Source organism: Plutella xylostella, chromosome 30 (genome assembly GCF_932276165.1).
Source record: "Plutella xylostella chromosome 30, ilPluXylo3.1, whole genome shotgun sequence".
NCBI classification, from domain to species: Eukaryota; Metazoa; Arthropoda; class Insecta; order Lepidoptera; family Plutellidae; genus Plutella; species Plutella xylostella.
In genome coordinates this window covers 3,422,287-3,448,054 of record NC_064010.1, presented here as the reverse complement: position 1 = coordinate 3,448,054, position 25,768 = coordinate 3,422,287, and the positions used below count along the sequence as shown (strand labels likewise).

The 25,768-nt window shown below is 37.7% G+C and overlaps 2 protein-coding genes across 6 annotated transcripts; one reads left to right on the top strand and one right to left on the bottom strand.

Annotated features, from left to right (window-relative positions):
* Positions 1 to 488: 488 nt before the first annotated feature.
* LOC105387958 (nitrilase and fragile histidine triad fusion protein NitFhit) lies at positions 489 to 25,768 on the bottom strand. 2 transcript variants are annotated; one of them, XM_048631896.1, is made up of 12 exons: positions 25,656 to 25,768; positions 24,885 to 25,070; positions 6,445 to 6,600; positions 5,997 to 6,217; positions 5,500 to 5,607; positions 4,837 to 5,058; positions 4,363 to 4,470; positions 3,944 to 4,018; positions 3,560 to 3,674; positions 3,126 to 3,203; positions 2,638 to 2,723; positions 489 to 1,200 (listed from the first exon to the last, which is right to left on the bottom strand). In XM_048631896.1, the coding sequence occupies exons 1-12, from the start codon at positions 25,659 to 25,661 to the stop codon at positions 1,092 to 1,094; spliced, it is 1,470 nt and encodes a 489-aa protein (XP_048487853.1). In that variant the 5' UTR covers positions 25,662 to 25,768; the 3' UTR covers positions 489 to 1,091. The 2 variants fall into 2 exon arrangements, with proteins under 2 accessions (XP_048487853.1, XP_048487854.1); XM_048631897.1 differs by having other exon boundaries at positions 6,445 to 6,604; positions 24,889 to 25,070.
* Positions 7,363 to 9,953, top strand: LOC125491038. 4 transcript variants are annotated; one of them, XR_007268071.1, is made up of 3 exons: positions 7,363 to 9,462; positions 9,536 to 9,624; positions 9,854 to 9,953. XR_007268071.1 is itself a non-coding variant. In XM_048631894.1 (2 exons), the coding sequence occupies exons 1-2, from the start codon at positions 7,729 to 7,731 to the stop codon at positions 9,875 to 9,877; spliced, it is 1,758 nt and encodes a 585-aa protein (XP_048487851.1). In that variant the 5' UTR covers positions 7,363 to 7,728; the 3' UTR covers positions 9,878 to 9,953. The 4 variants fall into 4 exon arrangements, 3 of the variants coding, with proteins under 3 accessions (XP_048487851.1, XP_048487850.1, XP_048487852.1); XM_048631894.1 differs by lacking the exon at positions 9,536 to 9,624; XM_048631893.1 differs by having other exon boundaries at positions 7,363 to 9,624.

The window sequence follows — 25,768 nt, the reverse complement described above, 5'->3', positions numbered from 1 at the left end:
TTTGCTAGATTAGTGTTTTTAATGATCTAGGTGCATTACGTATATAATTACAACTACACACTTACGACCAATGAAAAAGTTACACTTACAAGATGTTGACACCAAATTACCCCATTTTTTTTAACACAATTTAGTTTTTAGTTTAGGAGTAATTTGGTGCTGTCTCTGGAACTTTATCATTGCTCGTGAGTGTATATAATATGTGTTTACTGATATGAAAAGTGATTGTTAACAGAGCTCACCAAAATAGTCCAATCAAAAAATAATACGATACTGTTACCTAACTAAGTTTATAAAAATGGCTATGCTTCTTTTCGTATGAAATTGTTTATTTACTGTGTGTATAACCCCGTGAATAAAGAAACATTAGGAAAATGGCGGTCGTAATAAAAGCAGGAATATACAGGGTATTGCAAAAAGGGTGTATATACTAAGCTGAAAGAAACTTAGTTGGTCACGTGATTTTTAACTATGGAATTTTTTTTTTCCGAAATTCGAAATTCTGTTTTCAGATTCGGACTTAGATATAACATGCTGCACAAGCTGGTTACGGCTTAGTATACCCTTTTTTCAACACCCTATAAATAGGCAGGGTATTCACAGATCCACGATTAGAGCGACATAGCATGAGTGCTTTAGACATTTTCATGTAGTTTCTTTATTCAGTGACGTTATACAGTTATATTTACATACATAATTAAATTGCATCAATTTATTAAACATAGGTTTGAAATCACCCTGCGGAGACGAATAAATATATCTTCTATTTAAGTCTGAAAGAAGGATCTGGAAACATTGTTGGTTTAACAGCAGCTTTTAATATATATTTCTAGTTATATTTAAATATTACTATTAATGTTGTTTCTATTGAAAGTATGACTATTGTATAAGAAAAAATCTACGGTCAAAAATATTATAGATAACGTACTCACTAAAACTGAAAACAACGGTATATTATAGATGTATTTAGTACAAACGAAGTTTTATTTCTCATATATCATAATAAAACAGATTTTAAGTTAAATTATCGTATATTTGTCAGAATAACTTACGCTTATTTTAAAAATCTATTTACATATCACAAGCAATGGCTAACTTTCGACTACTAAAAGTTTTTGTATTTCTTTTCGCAACATGGCTGCCTCTTCCTCCATTTCCGCTAAAGTCCTTCCGGGTTTCGCCGGATATCCGGCAACGAGTCTAAGTAACAAAGAAAAATTATTTCATTTATTTGTGCTTAAAAAAAGAAAGTTACATCGAATTAATATCGGCTTAAACACTTATTAGTTATTGCTCGATTACGGTCGAACACTTTTAATATTTGTATGTGGCTAGATTGAAATCAATCTACTCATTTTGTACGGTAGGTTAATTTTACTTTGACAAAATGTCAGTCGTTTTCAGTCTTCGTCTGGTTGTTCTACTTTTGCGATTCGTCGTAATTATCGGAATAATTGTGAATTTGTGAAATATCGGTTAAATATGACCAGATGCCATTAGGAATGATATTTGTTTACTATACAGGGTGAGTCTTTCATAGGTGCATATCCGGAAGTATGTTACAGAGCTCTTCATTCTGAACAACTTTTGTTATAATGACCTTGGGATATAACGAAAAAAAGATGCTTCCCCATACAAAAATTGGTTGTTTACGTGACACTGTGTATGGGGCGTAGATATTTTTTCGGGAATATCCCAAGGTCATCATAATAACAAAAGTTGTTCAGAATGAAAAGCTCTGTGACATACTTCCGGATGTGCACCTATGAAAGACTCACCCTGTATTATAAACGGACAAGTGAATTTTGTGTGTGAACATCAAGATTCCTTTGGATTGCTTCTTCGAGGGGGCCTCCCACGCCGAGCCCTGGACCTTCGACGTGACTACGTGAGCCTATCATATTTACTATCTTATACAGGTGATTCTTTCGTAGGTGCATATCCGGAAGTATGTTACAGAGCTCTTCATTCTGAACAACTTTTGTTATAATGACCTTGGGATATAACGAATAAAAAAGATGCTACCCCATACAAAAATTGGTTGTTTACGTGACACTGTGTATGGGGCGTAGATATTTTTTTCGGGAATATCCCAAGGTCATCATAATAAAAAAAGTTGTTCAAAATGAAAAGCTCTGTGACATACTTCCGGATGTGCACCTACGAAAGAATCACCCTGTGTTTATCTAACAGTTATAATACATAAGTACATTTCTGTTTATGACTTTACAAATTGACCTTGATGTACAGTACGATAGCCTGCCCAGAAACTTGACCCCTCTTTGAGTGACATTAGCTACTGAGAGGGGGTCAGTACCCGTATCACGAAAATTCGAGCTAACGAATAGAATCGAATGCGAGTGCGACTATTGTCAACTTGACAGCACTTTCGAACACTTTTTACCTTTCGAATGAGTTTCGAAAAGAATGACCACAGAGTACATAATATTATTCTGACAATGACCTATGGAATGATAGCTGTCAAACTTTCGCAAATCTATTCACCGCCATTTTGTTGTTGACAGGTTGACAGCACTTTCGAATAGACTATCGAATAGAATGTGTTGCGTTTTTTTCCGGATCGCTCTACAGGTTTATTTGCAGTGCGCTATTCATTATTATTTAAATAATACTCACTGGTCGTGCTTGGCGAGCTCCAAGTATATGTGGTCGTTTTCAATGAAGTCTCCCTTTTTCCTCGGCATTATGTGGCAGTGGAGGTGCTGCGAAACAAATCAATTTTTAGTTGAATTCAATTCTTGTTTTGTATGGCACTTGTACTATTCGTGACTATGGTCAGTTTAATCTCAGATTCTGAACGGTTCATCAACAGTTGATTGTCCCGCGATTAAGTGACGTATCTTTCCATTGGCGGGACAATTGACAGTTGATGAACCGTTCAGAATCTATCAATTTAGTAAAAAACAGACCTTAAAGTCTATTATTTTGTCTCGGATACTAAATTGACAAGTGCAAATGTGAAGTTGGATATTCTTTAGTGCAAAACCTTAATTTGTTTATTTAAATTCTGCTCGAGTGTTTGCGTAAATTCCACTGGCAAAACTTATAGTTTGACAAAGCTAAAGTTAAATTTTGTACCTTAATAATCGATCTCAATATCATACCTTAACAGTTTGTCCCGCGTATTCACCATCCTGTATGGTGACTGTGCAGGAATTTGTTTTGTGAACTCGCTCCATCAACTGGAAATACAAATAAAACTATTTCATAACCATAACGGAATTCTGAACGTAACGCATTCACAAGGTAAACGTTTTATAATATTGACAATTAAGACTTTTGCATAAATATGTAATCTAACCAACGTTAAAAACCCCCGACATTACTACAACACTAAAAGTCGCATAACTTTGGAATGGCTAAGCAGATTTGGATGGATTAGAAAAATGGGTTCAGCTCTTTCGGAACTATACAAGACAGATACAGGAACACACGATAGACTTATAAAACCCCATCTAACGTCGAGCGTTAAAACCCAACATTATCTGGCGTTCGGCTGAACCGATTTCGATGCGGTTTCCACTATTTCCACCCATACCTTCTGCACAAGCCTCACAGTCTTGTAGAAGTCGTCGGCCTCCTGCTCCGACAGGTCGAGGTTCCTCTCCGCGAGGCGCGCCGGCGCCACCAACACGTGGCCCGGGACCACGCAACTAGGGATACACATTTAGTATCTGAGATTAAAAAACAGACTTTAGTAGGGGGGTAGGGTGTCCCGTTAATGCTAGTATAATCATCAGGTGATGACACAAGGACTAAATTGTTAAATTTTTGTTCTTGTTTAAAATGAGAAACGGTATTTAGAATGATGAGCTGTGTTTAATTCCCTGTTTACGGTATAACCATAAAAAACAATATTTACGATTTCATACATTTATAAGGGGTTTGACAGTTTCTGTGTCTTTTTAACTGTACTACTCACCGTTTGTTGACGAAGGCGTACGTCAACTTGCTCTTGTAGAACACGCACGTCTCTGGCACCAGCACATGGCCGAAACTGGAAAAAAATAAACGTATTTATAAAAAGATAAGTAATTATAAAATCTCTGCCACATTTGGCGAAATTTTCGCTAAGGAGATGACTTGAATGAATAGAACATTTTTTTATTGATCCCCATAAATAATTAAACATACAAAAAATACTTATAAATAAACTAGGAACAATGAACAATGAGTAGATTAACATCTAGCTATGAGCAACTGGTTTTACTGAACCGTTTTTTTTTTCACCTCAGTAGGCTCAGTTTTAAATATCAAATCAGTCAATATACAACGGAAGCAGTTGGACCATTATGGACCCTTTGCCACTGTCTTCTAGTAGTTATAACAACTAATACGTACACATTAGTAGCCCCCTTATACTCGGTCTCCCCGCCAGATGGCGCGGCGGGCGCGGCGTCCAGAAGGTTCTTGCGGAGACTGAAGCAGTACAGTGAGTACACGTCGCGTCTGAAAGTGTGAAGAGATTGCTTTTAGCGGTAAGGCCGTGTTTGTGCGACATGTCGGATAAGTTTTCAATTAACACATGAAGATCATGGAGTCTAAAATGTCTGTCGTGTCGGTCACTTAATTACTAGGGGCCTGTTTCGCAATGTCTGGATAATGGCTACCTGTAGGATAAAATACATGCTTTCACTCTCTGTAATTATGATATAGAGTAATTATCATTATATTTTTTATCAAACAGATAAGTTATATCGTGAATCTCTCAGGATATTTTATCGGACGTGTGCATTTTATCCAAATCTTTGTGGATCGTGAATGAAGGAATAAAGTTAGGTACTTTGATTATAATATAATGTTTTTTAAACTTACCTCCTATGCGAGAAAACCGGCATATTCGTTCTTACATTCTGCAAAAGTTTCATATCGACCACGGCGGTCTTATAACACGCAGTATCTTCCAGGCCACAGTCGGCCAGTATGTCGCCCCACGGACTCACGCACATCGCTCGGCCATAAGACCGCCTTTTCTCGTTGTGGTGACCGACTTGCGCCGCCGCTATCACGTAGCATTGGTTTTCTATTGCTCTTGCTCTGAAATTGTTTATGGTTTGTTTAGTTTTAATTTTGATGTACCTACAAATAGTAAGGTGTTGTAGGTATCAACTAACCAACTTGTTGGTTGGCTACCTAACTTGAGAGTTAGATAGAAATTCAATTGTTTTCAAACTGTTACTGGATATTACTTTCTGCTGTTTATCGATTGTTTCAGGCCTTTCATATAATGTAAAGTAGGTTCACAACCTATTATATCAGGGGGGATCTACAGAGTCGACTTTTATCATTACTTTTGTCCATCCACTAAGAAAAATTAACTATTACTATACTATACTATGCTAGAAAAAGTAACTATTCCCCTTTTTCTACGGGTGGCAAGACAGTATCCTCGGCCGAGCACTCGTTTAATTGCTAGCCGTTCATTGGCCGAGAATACTGTCTAGCCACTCTACTCAATAGGTGTAATCAGGATATTACCTCAGCATGATCTCCCAGTGCGCCTGCCCCGTAGCGTGGGTGAAAGCAGATGGATATGTGAGTATATCAGCCCCCAGCATCGCTAGCTGGGTACTTAGCTCCGGAAACCTGTATGGAAACTATATTATACAATACTTAGCTTTTGCTTTTAAATGTTATTTGTACATTTATAAACTGTTCTTCCGTTGTTTAGTTTTAAATATCTAAGCATTCATGTATACATGCAGACGCGGGATGCGACTTTGCTTCATATCATACTATATATAGTGTAACAATTATGTGCATCCGATTTTCTGTAACTACACATTTTACACTTATATGCTAATTTAACGAAGTTTGAAGTCGTATTGGCTGCTCGTGTGATGACTTATAGAGCGACCCTTATGATTTACTAGTTCCGCAAGATTAGCTTCATCGCAAGTAGCCATGTGCTGGCTACCTTAGCAAATTTCATAATAAAGCCCATGGGAAAACCGTAATCTATCATATTAAGTCACCTGAGATCATAGCAGATACCCAAACCAATCTTCCCGACCGGACTAGTCACCGGAGTGACAATATGGCAGCCGGCTTTGGAGAAATCACTCTCCTTCAGTCGCACGTTCCTCTCCGGGATCTCCACGTCGAAGAGATGTAGCTTCCGGTAAGTCTGCACTATAGAGCCGGTATTGTCTATTATTATGTGCGTGTTGTACACTTTTGATGTGTCGGTCTCATCCTGGAACATGATTTGAATATTAGTCATTATAAACTAGTGTGGCTTAAAAATTGTTTTTCCGAAAAATATTTTTTACCTTTAAAACAAGAGCAGATTTCAGACTATATATAAATATTTTTTTCGTAAAATCAGCTTTATCAGAAAAGGACTATCTAAGATTTGGATATAGATTTTTTAAAAGGAAAAGTAATTTCATGAAGACAATGGTTGTATGTATTTCTTTATACCTTCTCATGAACTCCACCCATAGACAGCCACACCCCATGGTCCCTCGCCAGCGTCCTGTACTGTCCCACTAGGGAGCCTCCGAGTGGCTCGGCCGCTTCCAGCATAGACTTCTTGTTGTCAAATATGAAGTCACACGCTTCTGGGAAGAACAGCATCTGGGGGAAATATTTTAAAAAATTGTATGTAATAAAAAAACTTAAATTTTTAAATGGATTAATGTAGGCAATCATTCAAAGTTATTATTTCAAATGTTGACCAAGCTGAAATAAAATGAAAATTTAGTTTAACTTTTTTACAGTTTAAAAAGAAAATAAATATAAAGCGTAAAGTATTCTAATAACTTATCTAACATAATTTCTAAACGCACACACTTAGTCATCCGCACTGCGTATTAGACACGTATGCGGTTACCGATCCAACGTCACTTCCCTACTTACCGCGACGCAAGAACCATTGTCGGGTCTAATTGTACAAGTGCTAATTATTTGCTAATTTAAAATATAGCACTACAACTGAAGTCAACCCAAATCTTTTATTTTGTTCCCATCGTGAACAAAAAGTGGCCTAATAAACTTGCGTTTAAATGCGTAGCTTAAGCGGATAGAAGGCTCGTTTAGCTAGATATATCGCAATCCGAAGATTGCAGGTTCGTGTCCTGTCACGGTCGCCACTTTTTGTTCACGATGGGAACAAAATAAAAGATTTGGGTTGACTTCAGTTGTAGTGCTATATTTTAAATTAGCAAATAATTAGCACTTGTACAATTAGACCCGACAATGGTTCTTGCGTCGCTGTAAGTAGGGAAGTGACGTTGGATCGGTAACCGCATACGTGTCTAATACGCAGTGCGGATGACTAAGTGTGTGCGTTTAGAAATTATGTTAGATTAGTTATTAGAATACTTTACGCTTTATATTTATGTGGGAGTGAGATAGTATGAGTGAGCGAGTAAGATGATAGGAAATGGTAGATGGCGCCACTGGCGATTCATATTATAACCTTGTTGTCATGTTGTGTGCACTCGCAAGAGACTCGCAAGTTATTAATTAAAATAAACGTGTAAAACCAGTAATCTGCGTCTAATTTCCCCACAATTTGGGGGCTCGACCGCGATTGATCTAAAGACGAACGATTCCTGAAGATTCAAGACGATTTCACGAAGATTTCAAGACGACAAGACGGAAGACGCACGTGGATACGTGGGTGAAAATTTTCGTAGTTACTGGTTTTCGGTGTGTAAAGACGTACAAATTACGACGCGAGTGAATTAACACAACAAAATCATGCCGAAAGGACGTCGCGTGAATGCAAGTGCTTCTTTTGACGAGACTGTGGTGGCTGAAACACGGCCCGTGATGCAGGTTGGATTTGGGGACGACTTAGTTCCTAAGTTCAGTGGCCAAGACAAAATCTACGCTGTCTCGAGGTGGATTCAAGACGTGGAGGACAATGCTGAGATACTGCAGTGGACTCCGTTGCAACAACTTATTGTCGCGAGAAGATCGTTGGTGGGCACCGCGGCGCTATGGCTGAAATCAGAGCGGCCTTTCAAGACGTGGGACGAGATGAAACAAGCGTTAGCCAAAGAATTTCCGGATTCCATAGATCAAAAAACACTACACGAAACCATGGCCAGCCGTAAGAAACATGAAGACGAGAGCTGCCTCGATTACCTTCTCGTCATGAAGGAGTTGGGCAAACGCGGCAGGATGGCGGACTACGTGGCCATAAAATACATCATAGAAGGCATACAAGACGCAGAATGCAATAAGATTATGTTGTATGGGGCGACCACGTACCCCGAACTCAAAGAAAAGTTACGTATATACGAGGTGGTAAAAGAAAAACTTAAGATAGAAGGTGCTACCAGAAGACCTAGGGAACCTATGACGCATACAAGACTGCCCAGACTGCCTGCGCTGAGATGCTACAACTGTGGAGAGAGAAACCATCACTCTAGAGAATGCCCGCATCAACATCTTGGGCTAAAATGTTTTAAGTGTAATGGTTTTGGGCATATCGCGACGAGTTGCAATGTCCAGCCACGCCAGCCAGAGGGGGCGTCGCAATCGGCACAAACTTCAACAAGCGGAAACTACGGCGGCCAATCAGATGCAAGAACTAGCCGTCCAAACTTCCGGGGACAACAGTCATTCCGGCAGGTTGGCAACAATGGCGGCGGAGAGACGCGACAACTTCAAGGTGGACCAAGACGGACGATGTTCGCAGCGGAAAATCAAGATGCGACGACAGAGGGCAGCACCTACGCAAACATGGCGGATACGAGGAGCAATGGCGTGCCGATCGATATGTCAATCGATGACATTGACAGACGTTTGACAACTGACAGCAATGAGGTTATGTTGAACGTAAACAAAGATGTTTCAAACACGACGAAGGAAATATGGTTGAAAAAACCCGAAAAAGACGTGAAGATTATGGAAAATATGGCAAGCGCACTTATCGACACGGGCAGCGAAGTGAATTTAATGTCGGAAACGTTCTACAACACAATCGGATGTCCCAAATGTGATGATGAAATACTTGCGTTGTCGGGACTTGGACAAATGAAAGTGCATTCTATGGGAAAGTTGACGGTTCCAGTGATTATTGATGGACACGAATATCACAAAGTTTCATTCCATGTCGTTTCTAAAGACTCTATGCCGTATAAGTTAATAATAGGACAAGACTTTTTACAAAATGTGACAATGTTAATGAATGAAGGGAACATAATGTTATTGCCGTCGAGTGAGGATTGGTTGCGCAATATTTCATGTTTTGTTTCAGATAGCATTTATGATATAGGTTGTGAGGCTAGCCCAGCCATCCAACAACAGGTGCAGGGTTTGGTAGAAGGCTACCAACCAATGAAGACGAAGGATGCTCCCATTCAACTGCGTATTATACTGAAGGACGACATACCTGTGGCTCAGCGACCAAGACGGCTGGCCATCAGTGAACAAGAAGAAGTTGAAAGGCAGATTGAACAGTGGCTCAAAGATGGAATAATTCAGGTGAGTTGGTCAGAATATGCTAGTCCATTAGTGTTAACTCGGAAGAAGGATGGTACTACTCGGATTTGTATAGATTACAGATTAATCAACAAGAAGATGGTTAAGGACGAGTACCCATTGCCGATCATTGAGGACCACATTGATCAGTTAGCATCAGCGAAGGTATACAGTACGTTGGACTTAAAAAATGGTTATTTTCATCTACCTGTACATGAGGATTCAGTAAAGTTTACTGCCTTTGTTACACACAATGGCCAGTTTGAGTTCTTGAAAGCACCATTTGGTTTAGCCGTTTGTCCCAAAGTTTTCACAAGATTTATAACGATAATCTATCGTGAGCTGATTGCCAAAAAGATTGTATAAATATTCATCGACGATTTATTAATTCCAGCTCAAACTGAAAGACAGGCCGTAGAGCGGCTGCAAGAAGTACTGCAAGTAGCATCACAGTATGGACTGGAGATGAACTGGAAGAAGTCACAGTTGGTTGTCAAAAGAGTGGAGTATTTAGGCCACATTATTGAGAATGGCCAGGTGAAACCATCGCCAGACAAGACAGAGGCTGTACGAAGATTTCCTGAACCAAAGACGATTATAATGCGGCAAGTTACTTGGCGACCCTCCTTGCGGGGTGAAAGAAGTGGCGGGGGCGAGGTAGCACGACATGCTACACACGTAGAAAAGTGTGCCCGGATTAATCTCGCGATAGCTTGTAACTATTTCTGACGTAAGTAAAATTTTATTCTATGACTGTTCCCGTAAATGTCATATTTGGCTTAAAATTTATAGTTTGACAGCATTAAAATTTGGATGTTTACCTTCAGAATATCTACCAATTTGAATTTATTTATGTAAAAGTGTTTTATTTTATAAATCAATTTCCATGTCACTTTCATGTTCACTCTCTGTTTGAACTTGTTCATCGTCGTCGTCATCCTCATCTTCATCATCGTTTTCATTAACTTCAATTATAAATCTAAGACAAAAACCAATTTATGTTTAATTTACAATAAATTATAAATAAACAATAACATACCTGTCCAATACATCGTCAAATACTCTATCAGATTTATAATATTCGTCTTAATTTTTTATGACATGTTCGTCACAATTTCTACACTTTTTAGGCGAATAATTAGAGAAAAGCAACTCTAACCCTCGGTTTCGCAACTGAGTATTTGAGGTTGAGTCGTTCTCAAAGCCTACTTAAGTTCATACTTATTAAATTTCTGTTTCTGAATTGATATTTCTAATGATTGAGTTTGGTTTGAGCAACAGAGCTTGAGAAATCTCAAATTTGACAGTTGGCATGCTTAACTTCATGCTTAGCGACAAAAATGCGTTTCACAACGCGTTTGACAGCGCTCAAACCGTACTTGCTCAAAGTTGAGTCTGTCAAATTTAAGTAACCAATTTCGGCTACTTAAACCTTAATCAAATATTTTTACTCGTGATTATTGTGAAATATCAAGTATTATACAAGAGTTTTGTTTGCTGTACAATGTCCAGTGACGATACTTCGTTAATCTAATCTTATAACACCATTCATAAATGCAGCCATACCGTCACAAGAAGCATTTAATAGAGCCCAGAACCCAACAAGAAACACCATTGAGTGATGCTTTGTGGTGCTAAAGAGAAGATTCCCATATCTACATTATGGAATGCAACTCAAATTGCAGAAGGTTTACAAGGTCATTATGAGATGTTGCACAACATGGCTCTAGAACTAGACGATTATACTTGTGGTTCTGGACAATGAAATAGAAGAGGAACCATATGCTGTGCAGCCTTTGCCTCAAGAACTGCAAAGTTTTGAAAACAAGAAGAATATGCTGTAAGAACCATGTAAGAACAGCACTGGTGGAGACATATTAAATATTTATGAATGTAAGGACTTATATTAGATAAAATTTCATGGCTATAAATAAAAATATTTGTTTAAACTTTTATATTCTTTAATTAATAATATTTTTTATCAGGAAACAACAAAAATCACAGTAATTACTTAGAAATCAAAATAATGCTCCGGGTTTGATTTGCTGTTGTTGTTGTTGTTGTTCTAAGGTACCCTGGTGGTACAGAGGGTCTTCACGAGAGTGCGCCACGCCGTCCGGTCCTCAGCAACCGCTCTGGCCTCCGTCCAGCTCAGGCCTTGCGCTCGCAGCTCGCCGTTGACTGTACGCCGCCATGTGTGCACGAGGCGACCGCGTCTGCGGTGGTGCGTCCCTTCTTACTCGATATGTAGTTGGTTCATCGATCCCTTAGTCACAATCGAACAGCAGAAGCGACTTGACCACGGAGTTGAAGAGGGGTTTTTAAGCAACGCTTGAGCATGTTGGACTCCCACATCCCCCGGTAAAATACACAAGATTATATTTGGTTTTGAAGATGAATATTTATGAAATGACAATACATAGATTTGATTGATTGATAATGAAATGACAATGACATTTCGAATTTCACAGATTGGATTTTAAAATGCGTTCCGTTGTCTATCCTGGTGATTCTAAATTAAAAGAAATATCTGAATTTATAACTTTATGGCCTAATATATTATAAATAGATAATTATTTTAATAATTTCAAGTGTTTGAAATTAAATTCGTCAATATTTTTTAACAAAAATCCTATACAATAGTTTTATCGATTAAAACCGGTTTTTTGTACATATAATGAAACGTAAAGTCGTGCTTAGAGGCACCTTGATTAAATACTTAGCTAAGTATAGTGCCACAATCTTATCTGTTCCGGTGGCGACGTCGCTGTCATGGAATCCAGTGATGCCATCCATTAAATTTTGCCTATTTCTGGTTTAAACGACAATGCATTTCTGCTATTACCTATTGTTATAATTTTAAACCAGAAATAGGCAAAATTTAATACATTCATCATAAGTATAGATAAATCAAAATATAGGGTCGATAGTAAATGAAAGTGGAGATAATATATCAAACGACATGTTTGTTGTATGGAAAATTTGTCCACGGCGAACAGAAATAAAATTAGTTCTGATCTGATTATGTTCTGCTTCTGATATAGGAGATTAAATCTAGATTACAATGGTATAGGTAATATATGTGGGTCGTGAGAATAACGAGATAGATATACTTAAAAAAAACTATTAATTAAGTATTATTTTTGAACACTTTATTTTACATTTTCTAAAGTAACAAGAAACAAAAGCATACAATTAAAAGAAATTCAGACAGTGTGCAAAGGCTAATTCATCATCATCATCATCGTCTCGACCCATCACGTCCCCACTGCTGGGGCACGGATCTCCTTCCAAAGGCTAATTGCTAAAAAGAAATTTCTTTCAGCCAACTCTTGATAAGTTGGGAAAACAATGACATGTCATAAATCATCATTATTTCGTCTAAAATCGCTGCAGGTGCGCGAAATTCTTCTTGGTATATTGCCTAAGATTTAAAGTATCATGTCACGTCCTCACACCTGTAACCAAAGAAAAAAAAGATTATATACTTTTCATCACGAGTACCACGACCCATCCTGTCCCCACTGCTGGGGCACGGGCCTCTCGGGAAAATATTTCATAAAATTACATGAGTATATATGGGTAAAATTATTCGACATATTTGGCAACACTAACCTGTAGCCGCTGCAACTCGTTCTTCCAATTTTTCAAACGGAATTGAAGGCGCCTGAATACGTTATTCTTCCTGCATAAAAGCCAATATATATAGTACTACTTTTCTTGCATCACATTACAGCGTTTTTGGCAGTATTTCACCCAGAAAATCACAAAACAAATTAAATAACGTAGCGTAAGCTTCTTCGCAGAAATTGACAACTCAAATAACGCACAGAGTATGAAATGACGTTTGACAATGACGTCTCGTTGTTGCACATTTTGACCACCGGAACAGATAAGATTGTGGCACTATACGGTTTGATAAAAACTATGTTCGACTTGTGAAACGTATAAAACCTAAGTATCTACTCAAACATTGAGCAAATCTCTACTGAGATTTTCTTGAATACTCTATTCTGAAACCGGGTGTAAGTCTTTTATCTCTTTATCTAAGTTAGAGTCAATCGACGTTCTTGCGAGCTCGCCTTTCACGTACCGCCACACAAGTTCAATAGGATTTAATTCCGGGTGGTATGGGGGTAGGCGAAGCACGATATGACCATTTTCTTTCAAAATTTCATCAATTTTGTAATTTTTCTCTGTGTTTTGCTCATTAATTACTTTCATTAAATCACATAAATTTTGGTTGCTTTCCTAGTTACAAGAACTGACAACTGAAGCACTGTCATATGGACTCTTCGTCTTTGTTGTTTACTTTTTCGTATCTGACTGCGCAGTACCAACCTTTAGCCGCGTAGCATGACTGATCCGGTACGCTGTTCTACAAGAAGCCCCTATATTGAGACATTATACGATTTGTTGTTTTTAACGTTATTTTGTTGACGAATTATAGATACCTAATAATAATATAATGATAATATTAAAAAGGCCTCAACACTCATCCTAAGACTAATGGTCTCAGGATCAATGATCTCATGTGGGTCGCACTCAAATTATGACAGACTATATAAGACATGTGGCCGCCTCGGCTGCGCGGCCGAGACTGCCGTAACAATGACATGCAGTGCACGCGTTGCCCTTCCCCGCTACCCTCCCGCTACCCGCTGTCGTCTTGGGTACCTCGTCCCCTCCGCGTCTTTCACCCCGCAAGGAGGGTCGCCAAGCAACTTGCCAATCTATAAACAGCAGCAGAGTTTTGTTGGTCTAACATCTTACTTCCGTAAGTTTATCCAAAATTATTCTTTGATTGCAAAACCTCTGACTGATTTAATGAAGAAGGACTGTAACTTTAACTTTAACCAAGAACAGAAAGAGTCATTTGAACAATTGAAGGAGAAGCTTACTAGCACCCCAGTGCTGCAGATTTATGACTCTAAGTTAGAAACAGAGCTGCATACAGACGCATCTAGTGTGGCATATGCTGCTATATTGATGCAGAGGAGCAATGAAGATGGTTGTTTGCATCCTGAGCCGTAAGACCACAGACGCTGAAAGTAGATATTCAAGTTATGAACTTGAGGCACTAGCCATCATAGAGGCAATAAAGAAGTTTCGAAAATACTTATTTGGGATTAAATTCAAAATAGTAACTGATTGTAAAGCTTTTCAGATGACGCTCATGAAGAGAGATATGTCTACATCCACAAGAGTGGCCAGATGGATAATGCTCCTTCAGGAGTACAACTTCACGGTGGAGCACAGAAAGGGATCCCAAATGCGACATGCAGATGCGCTGAGCAGAAACCACTATGTAGCAATGATAACATCTGATTTTCAAGAGAAACTGAAGCAAGCCCAACTGAGAGATGTTGCTTTAAAGGCAGTAATGGAGATTTTGAAAGAGAGACTATATGAAGACTATTGGCTTGAAAATGGGCTATTGTTTAAGGGTCCTGAGAAGCATCTGGTGGTACCTAAATGCATGGAGATGGAACTGATACGTCAAGCTCATGAAAACGGTCATTTTGGCAAGAAGAAAACAATTGAGTTACTGAAAAAAGATTATTATGTCAAGAATTTGGATAGAAAAGTGGAGGAATACATTCAGACTTGCATACCATGCTTGTTGGCTAGCCGGAAGACTGGTAAGCAGGAAGGTTTCTTATCACCAATCGATAAGGGTGAGCTGCCACTAGACACATTGCATATCGACCACATCGGACCAATGACAGAGACCAAGAAACAGTATAATTATATTTTGATGCATTCACCAAGTATACATGGATATTTCCTACGAAGAGCACAACAAGCAAAGAAGCGATAGATAAATTGAAGATTCATCAACAGCTGTTCGGAAACCCAAGACGAGTGGTGACAGATAGAGGCACGGCCTTCACAAGTAAAGACTTTGAAGAATACTGTGAGGAGGAGAAGATACAGCATATCACAATTACCACAGGAATCCCTCGAGGTAACGGTCAAGTGGAGAGGATCCACCGAGTAATTATCTCAGTGTTGACGAAGATGTGTATCCAGCAGCCAGATATTTGGTACAGACATGTAAGTCGCCTACAGCAAGCTTTGAACAGTACTTACCAAAGAAGCGTTGATTCTTCACCATATGAGCTACTGATTGGTACGAAGATGCAATTAAAGGAAGATACCGAAATATTAAATTTAATTCAACAAGAAACAAGAGACATCTTTATGAGTAACCGGGATGAACTGAGAGTTAAAGCTAAAGAACAGATTTTGAAAATTCAACAAGAAAACAAAAAGAACTATGATAAGAAGAGAAAGGAAAGCACACACTATCAGATAGGGGATTTGGTCGCTATAAAGAGGACACAGTTTGGTGTTGGCATGAAGTTGAAACCAAAGTACTTGGGTCCTTATAGAATAACCAAATCGAAAGGTCTCAACAGATATGATGTCGAAAAAGTGGATATGTCCAAGGAAGGACCTAAAAAGACTTCAAGTGCTGCTGATTTCATGAAGAAATGGCCTGGCGGAAATATGGATAATAACACACTGTCTGAGGATGATGGCAACAGCAGTGAAGACTGAACTAGCTAAAGTAATTATTTTTTTTTAACCCATTTTGTATGTTGCAGGTCCTCACGCGATGGTCATGACATTGTGTTCCATTCAAAATAAATAGGCATTGCACTAGTTAGTAAAATTATTTCGAATAGATTTTCTACTTAAATTTCAGTTAAGTACTTACACAATGTGTCAAAATGTTATTTTCATAATACCTATAAGTACAGTTAAACTGTGTTGTTTACTTAAGATTTCATATTGTAAGCTATAAGTTGTCATACTTACCTAATCAAATCTAGAATTAAAAGTATGTACCTACATAAGGTTTTAGTTTAAAAGTTTCTAAATAATGTTGTATTGTTGTTATGTCAGATAAGAGTTTGATACTTACATAGGACTCATACAAATAAATATATACCTAACTATTAAGTTTTGAGTTGTACCTATTTTGTTTTCAGTATGAGATAATGCTGTTTTGTTGTTATATTATAAAGTTTATGATTAAGAGATAAATAAGTAAGATATACATAGGAGATAATACATGTTACCAAGTTGTTCAGTTTTGAGTTTTGATGTAAAATAATGAGATTTTTTTTTATGTGTAACTTTAGCACTAAGGTTAGTCTAGGGTCAGACTAAATGCAGGATGGCCGAGTGTGGGAGTGAGATAGTATGAGTGAGCGAGTAAGATGATAGGAAATGGTAGATGGCGCCACTGGCGATTCATATTATAACCTTGTTGTCATGTTGTGTGCACTCGCAAGAGACTCGCAAGTTATTAATTAAAATAAACATGTAAAACCAGTAATCTGCGTCTAATTTCCCCACATTTATTTACTTTAAATTATTTATTTATACAATTATAGTTTTGTTAATTATTAATATTTATTATTTACTTTATACAATGCAAGACGCACACATTATTAAATTTCTGAATTTAAGTTAAACTAAAAGACCGGCGTAGACACCTCCTTATTCGTAAAAAAAGTAAAGTAGACCCCTTAGCTATTGAACTGTTTTGTCCCTCCCTGTCAAAGGACAAATTGTTCTCTGTCAGAGAGTGACAGAACAGTTCAATATCTAAAGTGTCCAGTAACTTTTTTATGAATAAGGGGGTTAATATATGTTTATTATTATCGTTTTAGAGTTGGATTGTAAGTTATTAGAGTTTTAAAATTAAAATGTTAGGCTTGCTATGCTTTAAGAATAACCACCATATTAACTTTATACGAATAATAAACACTCTTCACACTGATTATGTTTTATTTCTTCAAAACACATACAATTTTTGTAAGTTTCACCTTGTCGTGCCGACACAGTACCACGAATGGCCGCCAATTCAAAATTAGTGTTGCTACACCTAACTTTTACAATTGCCGATATTAAAATGATTCAGATAACATTAAATAAATAATAATTCATAAAATACTAATAAAGTAATAAAACAGCATAAAATATCCTCCTTTTTAAGATAAATAACAAATTATTATTGATATTGCTAACAGACGGCCGTCCTGTATTCGGAATGACCCTATTCCGGTTCGGCCATTCGAATGTGCAACTGTATGACCCCATACAAACTAAATTTAAATCATACTCGTAATCATCATTATAATGCAAGTTATTGTTTAAATCAAATTATTACATAACAGAGTGCATAAATTAAATACCTATCCCTTACAAATTTGAGTATTTACATTTGATTTCATAATTTGATCTACTCATAGGCACTAATCAACTGCTTATACAAAATTAATATCATTGTGATTTTTTTAGTAGGTAAATAATATCAGTGACACTACAGGCTAGATTTCCACCGACACTTGTACATATATCACGTTCTTCTGGAGTGTACTGCCACTGTCTGCTGCTGGTTGTGGGATTCCTGTAAGCAAAGAGTATTTTTTTTTATTTATTATTGAAGTATGACTATTAGGTGTTTGATAGGAGTAGATGCATATTTAATATAATTTTAGTTCTTATTTTTTTTTTATAAGATTTTTTAAAAATATATTTTTACGATTTATCAATTTACCAAGTATGTATAAAGTGGATATTACATAGTTATCATTCTGTGATCACCGCAACATAATTATCGGTATGTCTCACAAGTTGTAAGGTTCTCAGTGATCACCGCAGCTAACGGCATATTTCACTTTTATTCAGGTACAAAATAATTTGATCACTGCATGCAAGCAGCATATCTCTTTTAAACATTAGATAATGAACAATATATTGCAGGATTGCAATATATCGGCATATCTTACAAGTTATATACAGTGATCACCGCAGCTGAACGGCATTTTTCACTTTTATTATTATTTAGATACAGTTTAATTTGATCACCGCATATAAGCAGCATATTTCTTTCATAAAGATTTGATGAATGAGCACCGCAGGTAAATGCAGCATATTTCATTATCAATAAAGTACTAAAATATTGAATAACAAGAAGCCACACACCTTTTTATTCCTTTCATAGGCCATCAAACAGTAGTAGGTACTCCATCAGCGGATCCATTGTGTTTGCTCGCCTGGGTCATCTAGTTATAGGAAGGTGGTGGGGACATAATTATAATAATACATAAAATACGATTTACAATAAAGGCGCATGTAAAGGATGCAAGGAATATAATGTTTAGGAGGTTAGTTGGTATATCACATCTATTATTATTAAATTTTAGCTCGAGCTGTCCGAGCTGCTGGGATCATTTTCGAGTACATTGTCATCAGGGGTGTTAAAAGTAATCCACTTTTTTAAAGCGTCTGCAGAGTAAATACTTTTATATTTCCGTTTAGTGTGACCTTCGATGCTAGAGATCTCGTAGCGGTCATTTTTGAGAACAGCACTTATTTTAAAAGGTCCTCTAAACTTCGGAAGTAACTTTTTACTTTTGCCGGTTGCTGGAAGGTGGTGATTGGGGATCATAACCAGATCACCTAATTGAAATATCTTTGTCGGAGCCCTGTGGTTGTCGTAATATGTTTTCATAGCCATCTGATTATTAGTTATACTATCTACAGCCTTGTCACGGATTTCATCCCTTGCTGTTTCTAGACCTTGTGTAGATATGTCGACGTTGCATGTCGAATCGGTAATATCTTGAATAGCATTCAAAATAGGGCCTTCGCTCGGATTGGTGGTTCTCCTTCCAAAGACAACATCTGATGGCGACATACCTGTGCTCTTGTTAAGAGTATTATTAAGGCTCCACTGTACTTTTTGAACGTGACTGTCCCATTCACGCTCGTCCATGCCATGGTTTGATGCCGCTAGAGATTCCAATATGGTCCTGTTATATCTCTCGATTTGACCATTTGCGCGTGGCGTGGCCACTGCATTCAATACATGTTTTGTTCCGATTGTCTGTATATATTTCTTAAACGTTGTAGAAGTGAAACTAGTTCCTCTGTCTGAGATTATTACTTTTGGACTTCCTATGACACTAAAGAGATCCTCAAGAATTTTGATGGTGGTTTTGCTTTTGACATTTTTCACTGGTTTTATAAATATGAATTTGCTAAAACCGTCTATGATGCCAAGTATGTATGTATTACCATTTTTACTTCGGACAAAGGGTCCCAAATGGTCCATATGGAGCGTGTGGAATGGAACATCTCCTTTCGGGATAGGGTGTAGGTAACCACTGGCTTTACTGGTTGAGGTTTTGTTGAAAGCACAGTTGAGACAGGCCGCCACATACTTGCGCACAAACCTATTCATCCTAGGAAACCAGTAATCCTGCTTCATTTTATCCAATGTCTTATCTATTGAGAAATGGCCTGCTTCATCGTGACAAATTTGGCATACCCGCCATCTGGCGCCATCAGGAACTACCCATTTTAGATTTTCACCTATCCTTCTATAAATTTTGTTGTCTTTAATAACATAATTATCTATGATATCTTGTATATCTTTTCTGCCACTATCTAGAATAGATTTAATAAATTTCAGTCTCATATCTGTCATTTGAACGGTCTGTAACCATTCCGTTGTGGATATGCTCATGACTTCAAATTCCCGTGTGTCTATTTGATCTTCATTACTAGTATTAGGGACGGGATTTCTGCTTAAGGCATCGACGTGACGCATGTTGTCTCCAGGCCTGTATTCCACGCTAAAATCGTATTCTTGTAAATGGAGCCACCATCTCGCAATACGAGGCACTAAATCTCTTTTAGTAAGGGTTGTCCTCAGGGCGTTGCAGTCAGTGTAGACTTTAAAAGGTATCCCTATTAGGTAGGTCCGGAACTTCCGTAATGATAAAACTACAGCAAGAGTCTCTAACTCATAAGAGTGTAGATACTCTTCTTCTTTGGCAGTTTGCTTGCTGTAATATGCAACTGCTTTTAATGGTGATTTTTCATCCGGTCGTTGTAACAGTATCCCGCCTACTCCTAGCTTGGAAGCGTCACAGTGAACCTCCGTCAAGTACTTGGGGTTATATAGTGCCAAGACAGGTCTTTCAACCAACTTCTCTTTCAATGTTTGGAAAGCTGAGTCTTGTTCCTGGTCCCATCGCCACGTCACATCAGATCTAGTTAAGACCGTGAGAGGCTTGGCTATAGTAGCAAAGCCAGGAATGAACCTACGAAAGAAACTGGCTAGGCCAACAAACTGTCTAACCTGGTGAACATTAGTAGGCTTCGGAAACGATGCAACAGCTTCTATTTTCTTACTTCCAGGGCGGAGTCCATCTGCAGATACCTCATACCCCAGATAATCTAAGTTTTTCTTAAAGAAGTAGCATTTAGTTATGTTGAGGGTTAAACCTGCACTAAGTAGTGATGATAAAATCTTCCGTAGCTTTAGCATGCCTTCATCAACAGATGATGCCGGTGATAACAAGTCGTCCATGTAAGGAATGGCTAGGTCGTATCGGTCTTTTCCGAGTGCCTTATTTATCATGTGCTGAAATATAGCCGGTGCATTAACCAGACCGAACGGCATCCGTGCATATTCGTAGTGTCCGTCTGGCGTTACGAACGCTGTAAGGTGCCTGGAATCCTCTGCCATCGGTATCTGGTAGTATCCAGATTTAAGGTCCAGGCTGGTAAAATAAACTTTACCGCTCAGTCGGTCCAGTTGGTCGTCTATTACCGGCATAGGGTAAGAGTCCTTTACCGTTTTCTTATTTAAAGCTCGGTAGTCCACACACAAACGGTATTCATTGTTTTTCTTTTTGACCAATACTATTGGACTGGCGTACGACGAATCCGATTCTTGAATTATTTTGTTTTCCAGGAGCTCATTAACCATATCGCGAACGACCTCTCTTTCACTATAAGAAAGTCGGTAAGGTTTATAAGCTACTGGGGAGTTATCCTGTAGCTGAATGTGCATTTCGCTAATATTGGTCGTTCCTAACTCGCTCATGTCAAAAGAGAAACAATCTCTGAATTCGTTCAATAAATCTAAAAGTGCTTGTTTCTGCTCTTGCGTAACATCATCACCTATATTAAGCATTTCCAATGATATGGGCGTTTTTGTAACTTTAGCCGTCGAAGGATCTGATAATGTCATTCTTCTGACTTCAAATTCGTTTGGAAGTTCCATTGGAGCCGATGTTTGAGTGGGCAAACGACAGCCCCTTGCTAATAGCCTATTCTTTTTAAGCACGATTTCTTTACCCGAAAAGCTTATTATTGGTATACATCCTAGTCCATCTTTAAAGAAATAGACTCCGGGTAATATCACTAACTCTTCATTTGGTTTGAAAGAAGTATTACCATGGGTACATATCCAGCCAGTGTAACCATCTTCACAAGTCACTGCTACTGAAAGAATGTCCTTAACGACAACGTTGTTTGAATTGTAGATTGGTGTTCTATTATTTTTAGGATTACTAGAATATAGTGTTAGACTGGAACTAGTTTTATACACAACAACTTCAGACATTTCAGTGACATTCTGTCCAATAAGCAGATCCGTGCTCAAATATTGGTCCGGGACCACATAGGCTTCTATGCGGGCTTCGATAAAATCAAGATTTATGTAAACCGATACTCTTCCAAGAGGTCGCATTGTTCCGTCAGCAAAACCTTTAATAAGTGGTAAATTGTCGTCTTGTATTTGTAAGTTTAGTTCTTTAACTATGCTATGTTTTATTAAAGTACATTGACTTCCAAAATCTACAAATCCAGTTTTTGATTTTCCGTTAACTTTTATTTCTTTATTGTAAATATATTCACTATCACGCTTAGCAGTAATAAGTAGAACTTTTGTAGACTGACTAGAAACTTCGTCTGTACTAACCGTCTTATTGATGTCCGTATTAGGTTCACGCTTGCAGTGATCGGCAACATGCCCGATGCGATTACACTTAGTGCACTTCTGTGGCTCTTTGCGGCACCTAGGAGCAGTGTGACCTGGTTCCGAACAATTGTAACAAATTCGAGTGGCGTTATTAAAGTTATTATTCTTCGACATGTCATTATTTCTTGTAACAGCGGGTATTTTGGATGGTGCCGGCGTCCTTTTGACCTCCTTCTGGTACTTCATCGTAATATTACGCAAGTATCTTAGCAGCTTGTTAGGACTTTTGAAGTTTGCTCCCTGAGCATTAAGCTTGATGTTTGTGTCAAAGATTCCGTGTATTATGCAGTCAACCGCGTCTTTTCCCTTGATATTGCAGCGACTGACTAACTTTGCCTTGTCGTAGAAGTATTCTTCTAACGTTTCCTCTCTACGACTGCGTCGCGCCAGCATCTCTGATAGTTTGTCTGCGTAGTTACAGTTATCTGGAAAGGTTTGTAGCAGTTTGCGTTGCCATTCTTTCCATTTTAAATTGACTGAAGGCAAGCTTTCGTACCATGTACGGGCTAAACCGGCAAGCTTCGGTAACGCATGGAAAACTGTTTGTTTATCACTCCATTTATAGATTTCCGCGGTCTCGTTAACTTTTCTGAGCCAAGCTTTTGTGGACTGCATCTTCTGGCTTGGATCAAAAGTACTTATAACATCATGAGCGCCTACGTAAGTATTGCGACCATGTTTACCTAGAGCATCTATAAGTTTATCCATTACTGTATGATCTTTATCTCGGTTCGAGCCAGAACGTGGACTTCTCTTACGATTTCGCTTAGTTTTTGTGTGTTTGGTACTAGAGCGAGAACTATGAGTGCCATCGCTTGAAGTTGAACTGCTGGCAGTCGACGAAGAAGTCGAGTCTCTCTCGGAGCAACGCGTAGAGCAGCTAGTCGAAGTAGATGTCCTCCGTGTCCGCACTCGCGTCCTTCGAGATCGCCTTCTGTGTCCGGAACGGGAGCGGCTTCTACCTACACGTCTAGTCCCGCGATGGTGTTCAGTCCGCGAACGATGACGTCGGTATTTTCGTGTCCCTTTACGATCTCGTGATATGTTAGATCTAGATCTTGATCGTCTCCCCGGACCTATAGACTGACTATGATGACGCTTCTGACGCCTCTTCCTAAGAGGTGAGGTTGAGCTTGAGCCCGCTCTCTTCCTCTTCGTGGTTTGATCTACTATCTCAGGGGTACTTGCATCACGATCATCAGACATTTTGTTTTACTAAATGAGTATATTAAACAGGTACGCGAAATAATATAAGTTTAGTTGGATAAGGTTAAGGAAGAGACGGAGTAGAAAATATAAATTAATTAAAGTAACAGTGATTAAATAATCATACGTTTATTAAAATTATCACATCCGACCAATAAATAATAGTAATAAAATCAAATAACACTTTTGTTCGTGAAGGTACTCGTCCGCTTGGACCAACATAATAAATAAAGATAATATGATCCACATCCAAACTATTGTATAGCTAATTAAATAATGTTAAGTCCTTGTGATGGAATGACCGGTCCTAAGACCGTTCGAAGAATACGTATATAGGTAAGTATTTAGGTAGGTGTGTAAATACTACCACTTGGTCTCGAGCTCACTACCCTTGTGTTCGAAAACAACTCCATATTCGTTTCACCAACTCATCAAAACAACACAGCCATATAACCTACCTTATCATTCTGTACCTAGTACTTGTCCGTTTAATTTTAATTTGCCTTAAAATTGGCATTGACATCGTAATGTCTTTTATCAAGTTATTGTAGGTACGTACAAATGGTTCAAAATCAAATCAATCACTTATTATTATTTACAATCAAATCACTTATTATTATTTACAATCAAATCACTTATTATTATTTACTTACTTCACGAGAATGCAAGTGCGGTAGGTAATTATTACTACCATAGTTCACTTTGTGTTCAAGCATTCAATATGAAGTCAACAATTCGGGCTTGATATCATCCTCGGCGAATAAGTTGTGGAATGTACAAACCAACATTGGTAGCTATTTACCTACAAGCGATGTACCCGTCTATGTAAAGTGGGTAGTTGTACTGTACTTACTACGGTAAATTGGAGGATTTTGTTGTAGTAAATATACTGCTACTTGTAATTTAGTACCATAGATCACACGTCCAGGGATTCGCCGGGTTCATGAAGTATTGATTGTAAGAATATGATCATAATAATATAGGTAAATAACGGTAGAAAATTTTCAATAACATGTTTAAAATCACTCACCGGTGGGCAGATTCTATCCGAAACTTCTGAAATATTAACTTTATACGAATAATAAACACTCTTCACACTGATTATGTTTTATTTCTTCAAAACACATACAATTTTTGTAAGTTTCACCTTGTCGTGCCGACACAGTACCACGAATGGCCGCCAATTCAAAATTAGTGTTGCTACACCTAACTTTTACAATTGCCGATATTAAAATGATTCAGATAACATTAAATAAATAATAATTCATAAAATACTAATAAAGTAATAAAACAGCATAAAATATCCTCCTTTTTAAGATAAATAACAAATTATTATTGATATTGCTAACAACCAATAGCTCACCTCTACATTCTCCTTTGAAGCATCACTCACAAGTTTGGAGACCACCTCCAAGTTCTTAGCCTTATCTCCGATGGAGGTCATTTGGCATACTGCTATCTTCCGTTCTGACATCTTGCTGCCTCCACTGGCTTTTCTTATCACTTTGTAGCTTGTACTTATCGTTCTTAGCAAACTTAGCCTTAAGTGCTGGAAAAAGATGAATTTTAAATTACAATAAAGCCTTAAAAAGGCAGAGCAATATATATTAATTAAAAAAAATGGTTTTCGCCCTTAAATCATCAAAATAAGGCCGGAACAATTTTCCTTTTGCCTTATTAAAGGTTAAATTTTACCATCAATATATACCTGGATAACTATACGAAATAAATAATATTCCAATTCATCATTGTTGAAATAGTTCAGCAAGAAGTTATGTTTATTATTATCCATAATATAATTTTTATTCTAACAAAGAAGAGGTATTTTATTAGCATTAAGGCCGCAAAGTGTAAAAATAAATACAAAATTATTGATCTTGTATGTATAGGTTATTTTCTTAACAGTTGCTAATTTAGATACAATGAATACTAACAATGTTTGCAAACACTGAGAAGTTTATGTCAATTTATTAAGTAGGATAAAAGCTTGGTGAGGTAAAACAATAATAATAAATTAAGTGCTTGCCGGCTGCAGACTGGAGAAGGTTAAACAAGGTGTTTCGAGTATACTAAAGCGAATCACAAAGTTTTTAATGCAAGTAGGGGATTTTTATTAGTTTAATTTGTTACTTACAATCATCTATAAGACAATGAATGTAGAATTTAGTGGAGTTTCTTTTCGCAAGAAAATTGGATTTTTGATAATTTTGATGAGTGTTTTTGTTGACAAACCATCTGACAAACATG